At 38.0% G+C, this 16,010-nt stretch overlaps 1 protein-coding gene across 8 annotated transcripts in view; it reads right to left on the reverse strand.

The window, feature by feature from the left end:
- Positions 1 to 16,010, reverse strand: part of uso1 (USO1 vesicle transport factor) — a 138,373-nt gene that overhangs the window by 59,161 nt on the left and 63,202 nt on the right. For all 8 annotated transcript variants that reach the window (XM_069925529.1, XM_069925525.1, XM_069925524.1 and 5 more), the window contains 4 exons: positions 11,115 to 11,255; positions 5,807 to 5,895; positions 2,365 to 2,519; positions 1,175 to 1,380 (listed from right to left, as the gene is read on the reverse strand). In XM_069925529.1, coding sequence (XP_069781630.1) covers positions 1,175 to 1,380; positions 2,365 to 2,519; positions 5,807 to 5,895; positions 11,115 to 11,255 — 591 coding nt within the window. The remainder of the gene's footprint in view (positions 1 to 1,174; positions 1,381 to 2,364; positions 2,520 to 5,806; positions 5,896 to 11,114; positions 11,256 to 16,010) is intronic.

A 16,010-nucleotide genomic window follows, 5' to 3' on the forward strand; every position in this document is an offset into this window, starting at 1 on the left:
GTAAAAGGCTGCCCACATCTGGCTTATCCCAATGGTTAACCTGTTTGCTTTTATTAACCCTATCAGGGCAATGCACCTCCCTGCATCTTAACAAGCTTTTGTGTCCTTGCCAGTTCTGATGAAGGATCTTCAAACGGAAACGTGAGCTCTGTTTCTCTTCGTAGAGATGTGGCCTGACCAGTTGAGTATTTCCAGCATTTTCTGTTTTCTTTATGCAAATCTCAAATTTCAAAGTTCTTGACAGTCATACTTTCTTCCCCTCATACTTCTACTACCATTTTTTAAATTAGAGATTTCTTGGCAAATAAAATTTTATTCATGATTAAAAGTCAGAGTTTACTATCAATATCATTTATACTTACAATAACTTTTAATATTTGAACCTTTGTGGTGAAAGAAGAAATTTCTTATCAATGTCACCCTATTTCCTAACAATGTGGCTTGACCGGAATTTCAATTTTTAAAATCTATTTACTCATTATTTCAGAATATTATAAAAATCAAGATGATTCTTGACACATAGCTTCTACTTAATCCCATGAATATGTAATAAATTTTATTTTACTCTGAAAATGCGTACAAGAATTCTAATTCATGATTTTTATTTCCTCATTAGTTATCTGAGAATTCTTCAATCTGATTAGCTGCATATGCTGCATTACTCCGAAGTTTAAACTGGAAATGAATCCTTACCAAGTCTAACATAGAGGAATATAAATACAAATTTGCTCACTGTTTATTTAAGCATGTATTGAAAACAGGTTGGCATTCTCAATGCCAAGGAAACTTGACAAAATTCTAAAGTTGATGGGAGCTGAATTGAGCAATGAATCCCACAAGCTGGTAACATAGCTCCTCACAAAATTTGTCCCATTTCAATATGCTCTCTGGTTTATATATCAGTCATTCAATATATCCTGTCCCTTCTTCATTTCCTGCTTAAACTGAGGTGGAAAAATCTGTCAACTTCCCAGAAATGCAAGTTTCATCAGAAACTTACACCAGAGTTAAAGTAAGTCTAATGAGAGCAAGATAAAAGAGCAATACCAACTCTCTGATCTACTGTTATTGAAGTTTTCTGAAAGAACCTGCAATGAAAACAGACAGTTTCAACTGAAATCTGAATCAATTTGTGAAGATGTGGAATTCTAAAAACAGTAACAGACTCTCATACCTGTGAGAGGATATTAGTGCACTGTTGGAGCAGAGACACAGGTGGATTTCCAAGACTGGTGGCCAGCTGGACCCTGAGAAGCTGTTCCTTTTGGATGGAGTTATCCTGCAGAGCATGTGCTAGTGCTACAGCAGCACACCAGTTTGAGAGTGAATCTGCAGAGAAGAGTCCTCCACACAGCAGTTGGCCAGCTGAGATGGAATTTGCTACACAAAGAAAAGGCAGAATCAATTTTAAACAATGCATGGACCGCTGAAAGAAGCAAAGAGAACCTAGAACTACTTAAAGAAGGTGAAACAATTCTTAGTAATATTAATATTCTTAGTAATACTATAAGCAATATTAATAACATTTTCTGTACAAAACTGGGAAAATGCATTAGGCCTTGCTTATTTCCAAACATTTAATATTCCATCTACAATGGGATTGTTCTGCTAAACTTTAATTTTTAAAACTTCACTGAAATTCTACCATTCAAGGTATACTTTTGTTTTATGGCATCATAAGGGGCAGGAATTGCAAGGTCAAAATCTAGATTTGGAAATATAACCTTAAAACATCTCACTTCAGAGATGGAGACAAACAAATAAAAAACAATAAACTCAAAGGGTGAACCAAAGGTCTACAGTGATTACAATAGATAACTCATTTAGAATAGCCAGAATCAGCCCAAATGACCTATTCCTGTGATCCAATTCTCAAGATTCCGAGCACTAGATTTTTTTTTAAACCTCACAAAACCCATTCAATCCACTGGGCAACATTGATTCCAAGTTCTTCCTTTTAAATCTGATTCAGGACAGTTCCCAGAATGGTCACAGAATCACCGAAGGAAATTCTTGCCTATATTTTTGGGGTTAAACTGAAGTGAATGTTGCGGACAGATCTTTGGCCACTAATTGGGCAGAGAAGCACTTCTTACACAATTTTGCCTTCAAACAGGACATTTTTTTTTAACCTTAAGCCCTTCAAATCATTCAAAAAACTGATGAGTCAAGAAACTTAGTATGCACAAATTTTAGACAAGTTTTTTTTTTAATGGGATTTGCATGCCTTGTGTTTTTAATACTTTTAGCATCAAATAAAAACAAAGAATGTTGCTTATAAATTAGGCTGAACAATATGTATCCTAAGTTTCTCAGTATGTACACAAACTATTTGAGAAATTGGTTTCTGAACAGAAAGCTTACCATCAATAGTTGCTGGCAGGAGTGTGGCTACTATCTCTGCTTGCCCTTTTTGGTTTTTGTACAAAAAACACTGGAAACAGTACAGCACAGCACAGCGTAGAACAAATGGCTGCCTTTCATTGACCATCGACATCAGAAGCACGACGATTGCAGGTCTGTGCCAGAAAATTTCAGAAAGGAGATCTTAATCTTAATCATAAATCATTAATAAAATCAGTATGGTGAGACTTAGCAAATCAAAAAAGATAAGAGTTTGGAAATAACTACCCCAGGACCATCTGTGACTATCTTGCACATCAATGTAAAACTGTTGGATTCCACTATTCATATGCACATGGTCAGCAAACATCAAAACATGCATTTCAAACAAAATATTTTCCAAAATATTAAGAAAGACCTTCTATTATTAATAGGGTTCAATGAGGGCAATCAGAAATCACCTAATACACAAATGACAAAATGTACAATTCTTGGATTGATATTCATAAAATCACACAAGATAAAGGAATAGAAGTAGGCCATTCAGCTCATCATGCTCCACCATGCCACCATGAACTAAACCAGTCTCACATCAAGTTCCAATTTCCAGCCTTTTTCCCTCATATCCCTTGATACCCTGATTAATTAGATACCTATAAATTTCCTCCTTAAACTCCCCCAATGATCGGGCCTCCACAGGTGTATGTGGCAATGAATTCCAAAATCCATAACCCTCTGGCTAAAGAAATTTCTCCTCGTTTCTGTTTTAAATGGATACCTTCTAATTCTCAGACTGTGCCCTCTTGTCCTGGACTCACCCACCAAGGATTCTCATCTACTCTGTCCAATCCTTTTAGCATTCGAAATGTTTCTATGAGATCCCCTCTCATTCTTCTCTACTCCAATGAATACAGTCCAAGAGCTGATAAACGATCCTTATACATTAGTCCTTGCATTCCAGGAATCATCCTCATAAATCTTCTCTGAGCTCTCTCCAACATCAGTACATCCCTTCTAAGGTAAGTTGCGAAAAGTGCACACAGTACTCCAAATAAGGTCTTACCAGAGCCCCATAGTACCTCATCAACACCTTATACACTATTCCTGTTGAAATGAATGCCAACATAGCATTTTCTTTCTTTACTGCCGATCCAATCTGGTGGTTAACCTTTAGGGTATCCTGCACGAGGACCCCCAATTTCCTATGCCCTTCTGAATTTTGAATTTTCTCCCCATCTAAATAATAATCTCCCTGTTGATTTCTTCTTCCAAAATGTATAACTATACATTTTGCAACATTGTATCTCATCTTCCATTTCTTTGCCCACTATCCTCAACTGCCCAAGTCTCTCTGCAAATTTTCGGTTTCTTCAACATATCCTGCTCCTCCACCCATCTTGGTGTCATCTGCAAATTTAGCCACAAAACCATTTAATGCATAATCTAAATCAATATACGTTGTAAAAAGAAACGGCCCCAACTCCAATCCCTGTGGAACATCACTAGTAACTGGCAACCAACCAGAACAGGATCCCTTTTTTCCCACCCTTTGCCTTCTGCCTATCTGCCAAAGCTCCACCCAATCTATTATCTTTCCTATAATCTCATTTTATTAAAGCAGCCTCTTATGCGGCGCCTTATCAAAGGTCTTTTGAAAATCCAAATACACTACATCCACAGCCTCTCCATTGTCCATCTTACTTGAGATTAGCTAGGTCAGGCAGGATCTTCCATTTATGAAACCTTGCTGGCTTGGACTTACCACGTCATGCACCTCGAGGTATTTTATAACCTCGTCCTTGAGGATCGACTCCAATAACTTTCCAACTATCAATGTCAGACTAATAGGCCTGAAATTTTCTTTTTTCTCCCTCTCTCCTTCTTAAATAGGAGAACTACATTTCCAGTCTTCTGGAACCATGAGAGTCTATTGATTCCTGAAAAATCATTTCCAATGCCTCCACAATCTCTAAAGCCACCTCCTTCAGAACCTGTGGGTGCACCTCATCCGGTCTGGGAGACTTGTCTTTAGTCCATTTAGTTTCCCGAGCACTTTCTCTCTAGTAATCTTGACTGCACTTAATTCTATTCCCTGAGATGTCTGACTATCAGATATTTTACTAATGTCTTCAACAGTGAAGGCTGATGCAAAATACTCATTTTGTTCCTGTTGTCTCTTTGTTACCCATTATAATTTCTCCAGCATAATTTTCAATCAGTCCTATATTTATGTCTCTCTTTTACTCTTCATATATTTTAAAAAACTTTTAGTATCTTTTTGTATGTTATTGCCAACTTCCTTTCATAATTCATCTTTTCCTTCCTAATTGCAAAATGGAGCCAGAAAAGAAAATTTAAAGAAAACAGACACTGGGAATCTGAATAAAAAAACTGAAAAGGCTGGAAACACTCAGGAAGTCAGGAAATATTGGTAGAGAAAGAAGAGCTAACATTTTAGGTCAAGAACTTTAGTCAAAAATTCTGCCTGACCTGCTAAGTGCTTCTAGCCATGTGTTTTTTTAATTACCTCCAGACACACAAATGATTAACGTGCATTTGCAACTCAGCGATATATTGAAATACAGGTGTACTTTATTCAGGAACCCTTGTGTACTGTAGAGATGTGGTATTTTCCCCCACTGGTTTCAGATTTCTGCTGTACATTTTCTGGATCTCAGAAACTTTTGGGAGGGGTTCAGTTGTCCAGGAGGTCCCGTTGATGAGTAGTTTGAGATCATGACCTTCAAATACTCTTCAATCAAACATCGAAACATAGAAGATAGGAGCAGAAGTAGGTCATTGGACCCTTCGAGCCTGCTCCGCCATTCAACGAGATCATGGCTGATCTTAAAGTTCAGTACCCCGTCCCTGCCAAAGGTTGTGCAGTGGTGAATTTCAACATCAATGACTTTTATCCTAAGAGGTGGCTCCTTAAATATGGAAATTGGTCTGCCTTTTCTAGGATCTCACTGTGAACATTATTAAAGGGCAACATGGTTAAAGGGACAAGTTGGTGGAGCTTGTCTCGTAGATGTTGAATACAAGATCAACCCTCTCAAGTTCAGCAGCAGTACTGATAACAGCATGGAGGTTACAAATGGGTCAATCATTTTTTTTTTAAAAACATGCACACAGAATAGTAAGTGCCTGGAATGCTCTTCCATGTCAGGTGGAGGCAGATGTAATAGCAATATACATTTAGACTGACACAAATTTGCAGAGAAAAGGAGGTACACCATGTGTAGGCAGATGGGATTAAATTGGCATTGTGATCAGCCCAGGCATGGTAGGCTGAAGGGCTCACTTTTGTGCTGCTCTGTTCTACCTTCTAAATATACTCCAAGACTCAACAAATACCATTGCAGAAGAACCTTTAAACTGTTTCTCCCCAACAAGGATCAATATTCACAGGCTTTGGAGATTGCACATTGAACAACACAAATATTTTGACTTTTCTCCTTACCTTGGTGGACTGGAAGGTGCATTCACAGAAGAAAAGTAATCCTGGTTTACCTGGGAACCTCTGATAACTTCAGATACTGTGTTAATAGTCTACATAAATATGAAAAATAAAGGCAAAATCAGAAGTGATAGGTACAACAAATGTGAAATGCAACTGACCCATTCAATAACAATGTTCATCTTCAGTTAATATTAAATTAGATCAGCTTGGTATTACCTTGCCGCATTTTATAGATGCCTGCTCCAAACATGTTTAGTGTTGGTATTTCTTTATTTACACAATGAGAACATTGCTAGCAAGATCACTGTCCATCCCAAACTGACTTTGAAAGTGTTTGAGAAGATGGTGCTGAGAGTGAGATGACATCTCACCTTGCAATGGCTGTGACAACAGTTAGTAAAGCCATTTCTGCTGATGCTCTTTGACCACATTTGCCAGGGTTCTCTCACATAGTTCAAATGCTGTTTGGATGTCAATTAGAAGTCATTCTCACATCAAAATTCAATTCTCTATCTATATTTGATGCAAGGTTGGTATGAAGCCAGGGGATGAACCATTCTGGCAAAACCCAAACAAAGAATTGGTGAGCAGGTTACTGGCAAATAAATACTACTTGTGCCTTGGATCTAAATGAGCAATTCTGCATATTGCCACATACACCCAAGTGTATGTGGATTAGCTTGGTGAGAAGCACACAAATCTTAAAGTCTTCAGTCATACAGCTGAGATTATGCCTTTCTTATATCGCAAAATGGTTGATATCATGTGGAGTGAATCAAATTAGCTGAAGATAGACAAAAGATGGCAAGAATTTTTTTTTAATCAAGAAACACTGCCCTTAAAAAATGGTTTCCTGGCAAGGCAGCAATTTGGGACACTGGAAGCTTAGAGAGACATTATAAACCCGCAAATGATGTCAGTCAAATGCACCAGAACAACTATATTCCAACTGCCCAGCCTTAATATAAAGAACTCCCAGTTCAAAAGCATATTAGAGCCAAAGCACGACTCTAATTACTTTAACCAACAAAACAATTCTTCAAATTTAGAGCATTCAATATAGCAAGATGAAGTAACAATTCTAGTCAGACCTAAAATAAAGCAGTTTTTTTGATTGATATTGTCATCAGAATCACCACCCAAATGCTTTTCCGAAAGCAAGAAGATCATCTCAACAGTCTGGGCAACTGAGAACACTATTGGAAATAAGAAGCAACAATCTTCTAGATGACCCTGCACAGCCCTTGAAATAGTTTTGGTCACACAATGACCATGTTAACTTATTTGTGATGTCAAAAGGAATGAGATTTGAAGGATTAAAGTTCAGATTTATTGTCAGAGTATAAACATACAACCCTGATATTATTTTTCCTTGGGCCAGGCAGACTTTCTGTTTATTGGTAGTACAAAAAAAATCTACTAAGATACATATTCAAGAGAGAGAAATATAAACAAAGAAAAAATGCAAGCAGCAATAAAGAAAATATATATTTTCAAGAATAAATAATGTGCAAAGTGAGAGTCCTTAAATGAGTCTCTAATTGAGTATTACTTAGGAGTCTGATGGTGAAGGGGTAGCAACTGTTCCTGAACCTGTTTGTACATCTTGTGGCACCTGTACCTCTTTCCTAATGGCACCAGCCAGAACTGAGCATGTCCAACATAATGTGGATCCTTGATGATCGTTGCTGCTCTCCAACATCAGTATTCCATGTACTTTTTTCTCTATGGTGGGAAGAGTTTTGCCTATGATGTATCCACAATCTTTTGAGGGGCTTTCCGCTCAGAATTAGTGGTGCTCCTATACCAGGCTATAATGCAGTCAGACAGCACACTTTCCACTCCACATCAGTAGAGGTTTGCCAAGGTTTTCAATGTCATACCAAACCTCCTGAGGAAAAAAGGTGCTGACGTGCTTTCTTCATGATAACATTAGTATGTTAGATCCAGGAAAGACTCCCAGGAATTTAAATTTGCTCAGCCTCTCCACCTCTGATCACCCAATGATCACTGAATTGGACACCTCTGGTTTTCCCTCCTAAAGTCCACAATCAGCTCCTTGTTTGTGGTAACATTGAGTGCGAGGTTGTTGTTAGTACAGCATTTAGTCAAGTTTTCATACTCCCTCTTGCATGCTGACTCAATGGCCCTTTTATACAATCCATAGGTTGGCTATCGTTTAGGCAGGTTACCACACTCTTCTTGGGCACAGGTATGATTGAGGCTTGAATGAGATGTTGTAAATATCCCCAAATACATTGATAAGTTGGTCAGCACAAGTTTTCAGTGCTGGGTACTCAATCCGGACTGGGTGCTTTCCTTGATTTCATTCTCCTGAAGGCAGCCCACATGCCATCCTCGGACAAGTACAGGACAGTAGAGGATCATCAGGGGACATGGGGGTGCGCTGTGGTTCTTCCTTGTGTTGGTGGTCAAATCAGGTGTAGAAAACATCGAGTTAATCTGGAAGTGAAGCTTTGCTGTCTCCTCCTGCACTGGATTTGGTTTTGGAGCAGATTATGTCATTTAGGCCCTGCCACAGCTGTCAGGTATCCTTTGTTGTTTCCATTCTAGTTCTGTATTTTCACTTTGCCTGGGAGATAGCTATTCGTATGTGACACCTGTTCCTTGTATAGTATTCTGGATATTTTTCAGACTTTAAATGCCTGTGACCTGGTGCTCAGCAGCTTTCGGATTTCACTGTTCATCCAGGGCTTCTGGTTTTGGATAACCCTGAATGATTTGGTGGGATACACTCATCCATAGCTGTTTTGATAAAGTCTGTAATAATGCTGGTGTAATCATTCAGATCCTTAAACACCACTCAATCCACTGATTCAAGGCAACCCTGTCACCGTCTTCATCCTCCTCCGACCACCCTCTGGTTGTCCTGAACTCTAGAGCCTCTCTTTTAAGGCTTGTTTGTATGAAGGAGAAGGAGCACAGCCAGGTGATCTGACTTGACAAAATGTGGTCTCAAGAACAAATGGTAGTTAAAGGCAACATTGCAGATTTGCTTTTAACATTTCATGAAGTATCGCGCCATAAAATTAAAAGTCTTGCAACATCTTATCATCACATAACATAACATAACAATTACAGCACGGAAACAGGCCATTAGGCCCTTCTAGTCCGCATCGAACCAAACACTCCTCTCTAGTCCCACCTACCTGCACAATGACCATAACGCTTCTCATCCATATACCTGTCCAGATTTTTCTTAAATAATAAAATTGACTTTGCCGCCACTATTTCTCCCGGAAGCTCATTCCACACCGCTACCACTCTCTGAGTAAAGAAGTTCCCCCTCATGTTACCTCTAAACCTCTGCCCCTTAACTTTTAACTCATGTCCTCTTGTTTCAATCTCTCCTACTCTTAACGGAAATAGTCTATCCACATCCACTCTGTCTATTCCTTTCATAATCTTAAATACCTCTATCAAATCCCCTCTCAACCTTCTACGCTCCAAAGAATAAAGACCTAATCTGCCCAATCTCTCCCTGTACTCTAGATGCTTAAACCCAGGTAACATTCTGGTAAATCTTCTCTGCACTCTCTCCACTCTGTTTATATCCTTCCTATAATTAGGCGACCAGAACTGCACACAGAACTCTAAATTAGGCCGCACCAACGCCTTATACAATCTCAACATCACTTCCCAACTCCTATATTCCATGCAATGATTGATATAAAGGCCAGAATACTAAAAGCCTTCTTCACCACCCTATTCACATGAGTTTCTACCTTCAGGGAACGATGTACCGTTACTCCTAAATCCTTCTGCTCTTCTGTATTCATCAATGCTCTCCCATTTACTACTTTTGTCCTGTTCTGATTCTTCTTACCAAAATGAAGCACCTCACACTTATCAGCATTAAATTCCATCTGCCATTTTTCAGCCCACTTTTCTAAGCAGCCCAAATCCCTCTGCAATCCTTGAAAACCTTCTTCATTATCCACTATTCCACCTATCTTAGTATCGTCTGCATATTTACTAATCCAATTCACCACCCCATCATCTAGATCATTAATGTATATAACGAACAACAATGGGCCCAATACAGATCCCTGAGGCACACCACTGGTCACTGGCCTCCAACCTGACAGACAATTTTCCACTACCACTCTCTGGCCTCTCCCTTTCAGCCAATGTTCAATCTATTTGACTATCTCAAAATTTATACCTAAAGACTGCACCTTCCTAACTAACCTTCCATGTGGTACCTTATCGAAGGCCTTACTGAAGTCCATATAGACAACATCCACCGCACTACCCTCATACACATTCCTAGTTACCTCTTCAAAAAATTCAATCAGATTGGTCAAACAGGACCTTCCGCACACAAATCCGTGTTGAGTGCTCCTGATCAGACCCTGTCTATCCAGATATTTATAAGTACTATCTCGAAGAACTTTCTCCATTAATTTACCTACCACAGACGTCAAACTTACAGGCCGATAATTGCCAGGCTTCCTCCTGGCAAATAACGGAACCACATGCGCAATACGCCAATCCTCCGGCACTATCCCCATCTCTAATGACATTTGGAAAATTACCGTCAGAGCCTCTGCTATTTCCTCCTTTACTTCTCTCAATATCCTGGGGAAGATCCCGTCTGGTCCCGGAGACTTATCCACCTTTATATTCCTCAAAAGCCCTAACACTACATCTTTCGTAATCACTATATTCTCCATATTTACCCAATTTGCTTTTTTTTTATCTCACATATCCCAATATCCTTCTCCTTGGTGAATACCGAAGAAAAGAAACTGTTCAATATCTCCCCCATTTCTCTAGGCTCCACACAGTTTTCCGCTCTGATTCTCTAAGGGACCAATTTTGTCTCTTGCTTTCACACTCAAAACAAATAATTATAATGGCCACACCTTTGGCAAATTGATCCAATTATGACATTTTCAGAGATGATGAAACATCAGCAATTGTAATTTATACTTTTATCTCAATCTTGAATGACCTGATCAGTATTTAAAAGATTTCAAGGATTTAACATGGCAGGGAAAGAAATTTAGAAATTATAAAAGTCTCAGATAAATTCAATAGAGAATTCAGGAGACAGTCAGTCAGTGGCTGAACAATTGTCCATGTGTGGAATTTACCACTTGCATGAGATAGCTGAAATTAATAGACTGAGGAAATTAGGGAGGAGCCAAGCAAGTGCATGAGAGAAAGAATGAAGAATATATCAAATGTTAAAGGTGGAAGGGAGCAGATGTGGAGCATAAACACTGGCACAGACCCATTGGACAAAATGGTTTATTTCTGCAAAAAACTCCATGCAACTCACCTCAGTGAGAATATCAGCAGGAACTCCTGTTGCCATCAGGATGGTGCACAACTGCTGCAACACACCACACTGAAATGCTGACTTCTGACAATTGCTTGTAGCTCCAGGTGGATTCACTGGAGACACCAGCACTCTAACCAGCTAAAGATTAAAAAAGGCACACACAAAATTTACTCCGTTTGGCAGGAAAAAGAACAATCACATCCAAAATTCTTTCAGGAATTTCAACCTGCCACATTTTACAACTTACAAAAAAATACATAAAAAATTCAGTTGCAACATTTCATAAACAAATTAAATTTTGACAATTTGTGTGTCTGTATGTTATTACCTGCCAAGCATATGAAGTTCAAAATCACCTATTTCTCATCATGTGCATCATTTGAACTGAACAGAAGAATCTGCCACTGCAGCTGGTGGACAATTACATTCCTGCCCAGCAGTGGGATGGGTTTGGTAATGAAAGGAGCAGCTGTGTTTCAGCAGAAGACAATGAAGCTGGTAACCAAGGGCCACACACTGAGCATTATAGTTAAAAGTTTGCAAGCCACAGGGCAGGGTAATTAATGAACATTCAAAGGATTTGTCTGATTTTGCTGATGTTAATGGAGACAGGAGACTGCAAATGCTAGAATCTAGAGCAAAAAAAACAGACTGTGATATATCAGGCTGCATCTGTAAAAGCCTTATTTAAACTAGGAGCCTTACAGTCAATCATGGTAACAGCTGAAGAGAGATGTTTGAATCCCTACCATCTTTACGTGGGATAAGGAATTGACCAAATTCCCCCCCCACCCCCACCCCCCCACATCCCTTTATATTTTACATTTTAACAATTTCAACATACAGCACAGTAACAGGCCCTTCTAGTCCATGCTGCCCAAATACATCAATTAATCTACAAACCCTGTATGTTTTTAAGGGGTGGGAAGAATCTGGAGTACCAGGAGGAAACCCACGTATACTTGGAGAGAACATACAAACTCTTTACGGACAGTGCTGAATATCTTTGCTTTAATAACGTTTAAAACCAAGTAAAATACTATAAACTGTTACTTGAAGAAGAGTATTGTTCTTTTATTGCCGTATATGCATCTTAACTCACTTCTACGAGGACCTCTGCAAATTTAGATGATTTATAATTTCCAGATTCCTCAACCCACAAGAAGTTTCTCTTTTTCCACTTATCTTGAGAAACAATCACACCTTCCAAATTCTTGAAATGTAATTCAAGTTTCTACATTATCCCTTCACTATTTTATGCAAGCTCGACTGTACTTTGTCAAATACAAGCACATCCTTCCTACAACATGACAGCCAAATACTCCTCACAATACTCCAGGTGTACTCCAACCAAAGCTTCATGTTATGTGAGATAACTTTTCTCTTGTATACCACTTCAGCATTCCAATTAACCCTTTTTATCATTCTCAGTTTGTCCATAATATCTTAAATGATTTCTGTACAACTGCTCCAAAGTCTCTGGAGCTTCACTGCTTCAAGCTTTTCATCTTTTAGGTGTTCTGTTCTTTTCCTTTTAGGTCCCTGTAGACTATGTTGAAAATTATGATGCATATTCCAAATGCTCCTAGGAAAGAAGTCCAGGAAGGATATTAGATGGCATGCTTTGTTAACTGATATGATTAACTGCAAATCTGAATGGCCTGAAGCAATTCCAAGGGTTCAAATTTAGTTTCTCTTTAATATTATTTCAAACATCCAGGACACAAGATCACAAAGAGTTTTAAACAATAACTGCATGGAAAGAATGACGACAAAACTGAACGAAACATCAGAAATAAGCATCACTTCTAATGAAATTAATCAGAATGTGATCAGAAGCTAGAGGCATTTAATGATTATAATCCACACAAGAAAATATTTGTTTCTCTTTAATCTAATAAAACATTGCCATGTACCAAAGGGAAAAAACAATATCAGCGTTTCAATAACTGCCTGCTCAAATTACCAATACTTGGGGGTCAGCATATCATATTACAAGCACATTCTGCTTGTAATATTCTAATAATACTAAAACAATTTTGTTGATAACATTGGACAATGAATATTTTGCCCTCTGAACATTTTTGGAATAGTTTATGGATTTTTGGCTGCTGATCATGAAAATTGCCTTCACATTTTCCTATCACGTACCTTTTTTTAAAGATACAACACATTTTGATGATTCTCTGTCATATTTTAAGTCTACTTCAAACATACAAAACCATGAAGTGAAAAATATTGATAATTCATTTCTGCAATGACACTTGGACTTCTTCCCTGCTCATCTTGATGCAGTCAGTGACAAACACGGTGAAAGGTTTCACCAGGATATTGCAACCACGGAAAAGTGGATCAGGGCAACTGGAATCCAATGGTGGCTGAATATTGTTGGACACTGAGATGGGAGGCATCAAATGCTGAGTACTAATGAAAATCGGCAGCAAAACATTTTTAGGTCAATTGAACTTCTGCAATGTATCAGCGTCATTATGCAATTAAACATGCTAAATTCAATACAAGTTAATTTAATGTTTTTCCAATTTTCTTCATGATACATCAAATCTGAAATTATCTTTGTTCAGTTTTAAGTTGTCTATCATAATCCACAATTTTTTTCTCTCAAGAAGCAAACCTTTTGAAAAAAATTGTTGCCCAGCTTAATTGCAGCAACAAGTAAAGCAGAGCAAATCACAAAGGAAAAATGGCTAGAAAAATTGATGCTATATTGAGGACAAATACAAGACAAATCAAAAAGTGTTCTTGGACCATCCATCAATGACAATTAGAGTACTTAATCTGTGACAGATTATATTGCGTTTGTATTGTATATAGATATGTTTTGGGGAGATAAATTGCGGCAGGTTTTTTAGTGTAGGTCACATACAAACACTTCAAAACAGATCTCATTTAAAATACTGGAGCTCTGCTCAAGCCAGACAGACAAGGTGGCTCCTGAGGGCCTTTGCAAAAACTTTGTGGAGTGCCCAAGAGACTTCACTAATGGATTGTTGTTTTGAAAAGCAACAGATGAAAGAGATCGGAGGAGTAGTTTAGTGCCGCAGGCTGTCTGGGAGTGCAGCTTGCTGCTCTAAGAGGGTCGTGTGGTTTTTGCAAGCAGAGAGAGTTGAACAGTTTTTTTTCTCTCAGAGAGAGAGACAGATCTGTTCTGCAGTGCTAAAGTCAACAGTAGCAGCTGGGACTGGAACAGGACAAGCTGGAAAGCTTGTGGATAACCCCCATTTGGAAGACAGGTTGTAAGTTCTTAGTTCAGCCTGGTCAAAGCCCTTGTGGTTCATGCAAGAGGAGAGGACTGGCTCCCTAATGTTTCACTTGGAATAAAAAGAAACAAAAATGAACTCTGTGGTGACCTGAAAGAAAGAGGTTATCATCTTGAAAACCCTAATGGGGAAAGTTTATTTGGCAAGACTCTGACGTGGCTGATTAAAAGGGATCAGCTTATGCCCAGGAATAACAAATCTCTCTCTGAAAACTGTCAAGAACCTTCCTGAGTGGTAACCATTTGCCTTTTAAGCACCAAAGCCTGGTGAACTTCATCAATGTTAAATTCTGTGCATAGTATAATAATTGCCTGCAACCAGAGAACTTGGAGGATTGAGAAATGAAATTGGACTGTGAATCAAAGAACTTTTCTGAACTTGCATATACATGGGCTTAGAGTTAGAAGGGGACTAAGTTAGGTTAGTTAAGTTAATAGTGATAAATTAAAGTTTGATCAGGTTTTCATGCTTTAATATAATTAAAAGCAACTTTTGTTTAAGTGACTATTTGTCTTGGTGAATATCTATTGCTGCTGGGTTTTGGGGTCTTCTGGGTACGTAACAGATCAAAAAGCCTCTTCCCATTAAGTTTATAAAAATCAGATCAAATTATAAACAGAATTATCAGAACCATTTAAAAAAATCAGCAATAATTGCAAAGTTGGCTCTGTTTAACTATCAGCAAGATTTTTTTTAAAAAAAGCATTGCTTCAAAGAAATTTATTTTTGGAAAGCCAAAGTTTCCAATACTTTTTGATTTACAAATGCATAAAAATCACACCAGTTAAAAAGTTTTACTGTGTACATGTTGGAAAAATTAAAGGACAACTTGATTTAGGTTGAAATTTGAAAGTCAGTGGGGGGGAAAATTAACATGGAATTACAGTTTATCCCCAGTGATAATTCACTAAAAAAAAGTACTCTGATAATCTATGGAGCTACACTAGGGACTGTGCCACACAGCACAATAAATTACACAAAATCCCATGAGAAATTGGGATGAATAGTAATAAGTTAATGGTCATATCAATTCAGACTTTGGAATTGCAGAAAAATGGATTATTGCCAAAGTCCAGATAATTAGAAAAGTGACATAAGAATGACCAAATTCAATAATGTACCACTGAATTTATCAGATTAAATATTCAACATTTCCAAGATTTCCATAAATATATCTTGAAAAATGTGTTCCAGGGCTTCTGTATCAACTCATTTGTTTCAGTGGAATAGGGTCAGAAATTCTGAAAAATATTATCGGTAGATGGATAAAATTTCCAACTACTAGTGGAGAAACATTGTCCTCCAAATTACATTGTAAATAGATGCAACAGTTTCAGGCATCACTAAGCGTGTGCCAAATCATTATGAAATAATCTCACCAAAGGGTCATCGTTTGGTGATTTAGTGTCCTGAGGTTAAACTGAAATTTGTATAAAAAGCCTTTTCAAGTTTTGCTAAATTTACACTAGTCTTTTGGTCAATATTTATGCTTCAGTTATGAAAATACTTTACGTGTGGCATTAATATTTCAGACACCTTGTTGAATACTAAAAGAGTTACATTTCCCCAAAGAAGAAAGAGTGACTATCATCAAAAAGTAGCTGCTTGGCCCAGA

Source organism: Narcine bancroftii, chromosome 3, assembly GCF_036971445.1.
Source record: "Narcine bancroftii isolate sNarBan1 chromosome 3, sNarBan1.hap1, whole genome shotgun sequence".
NCBI lineage: Eukaryota > Metazoa > Chordata > Chondrichthyes > Torpediniformes > Narcinidae > Narcine > Narcine bancroftii.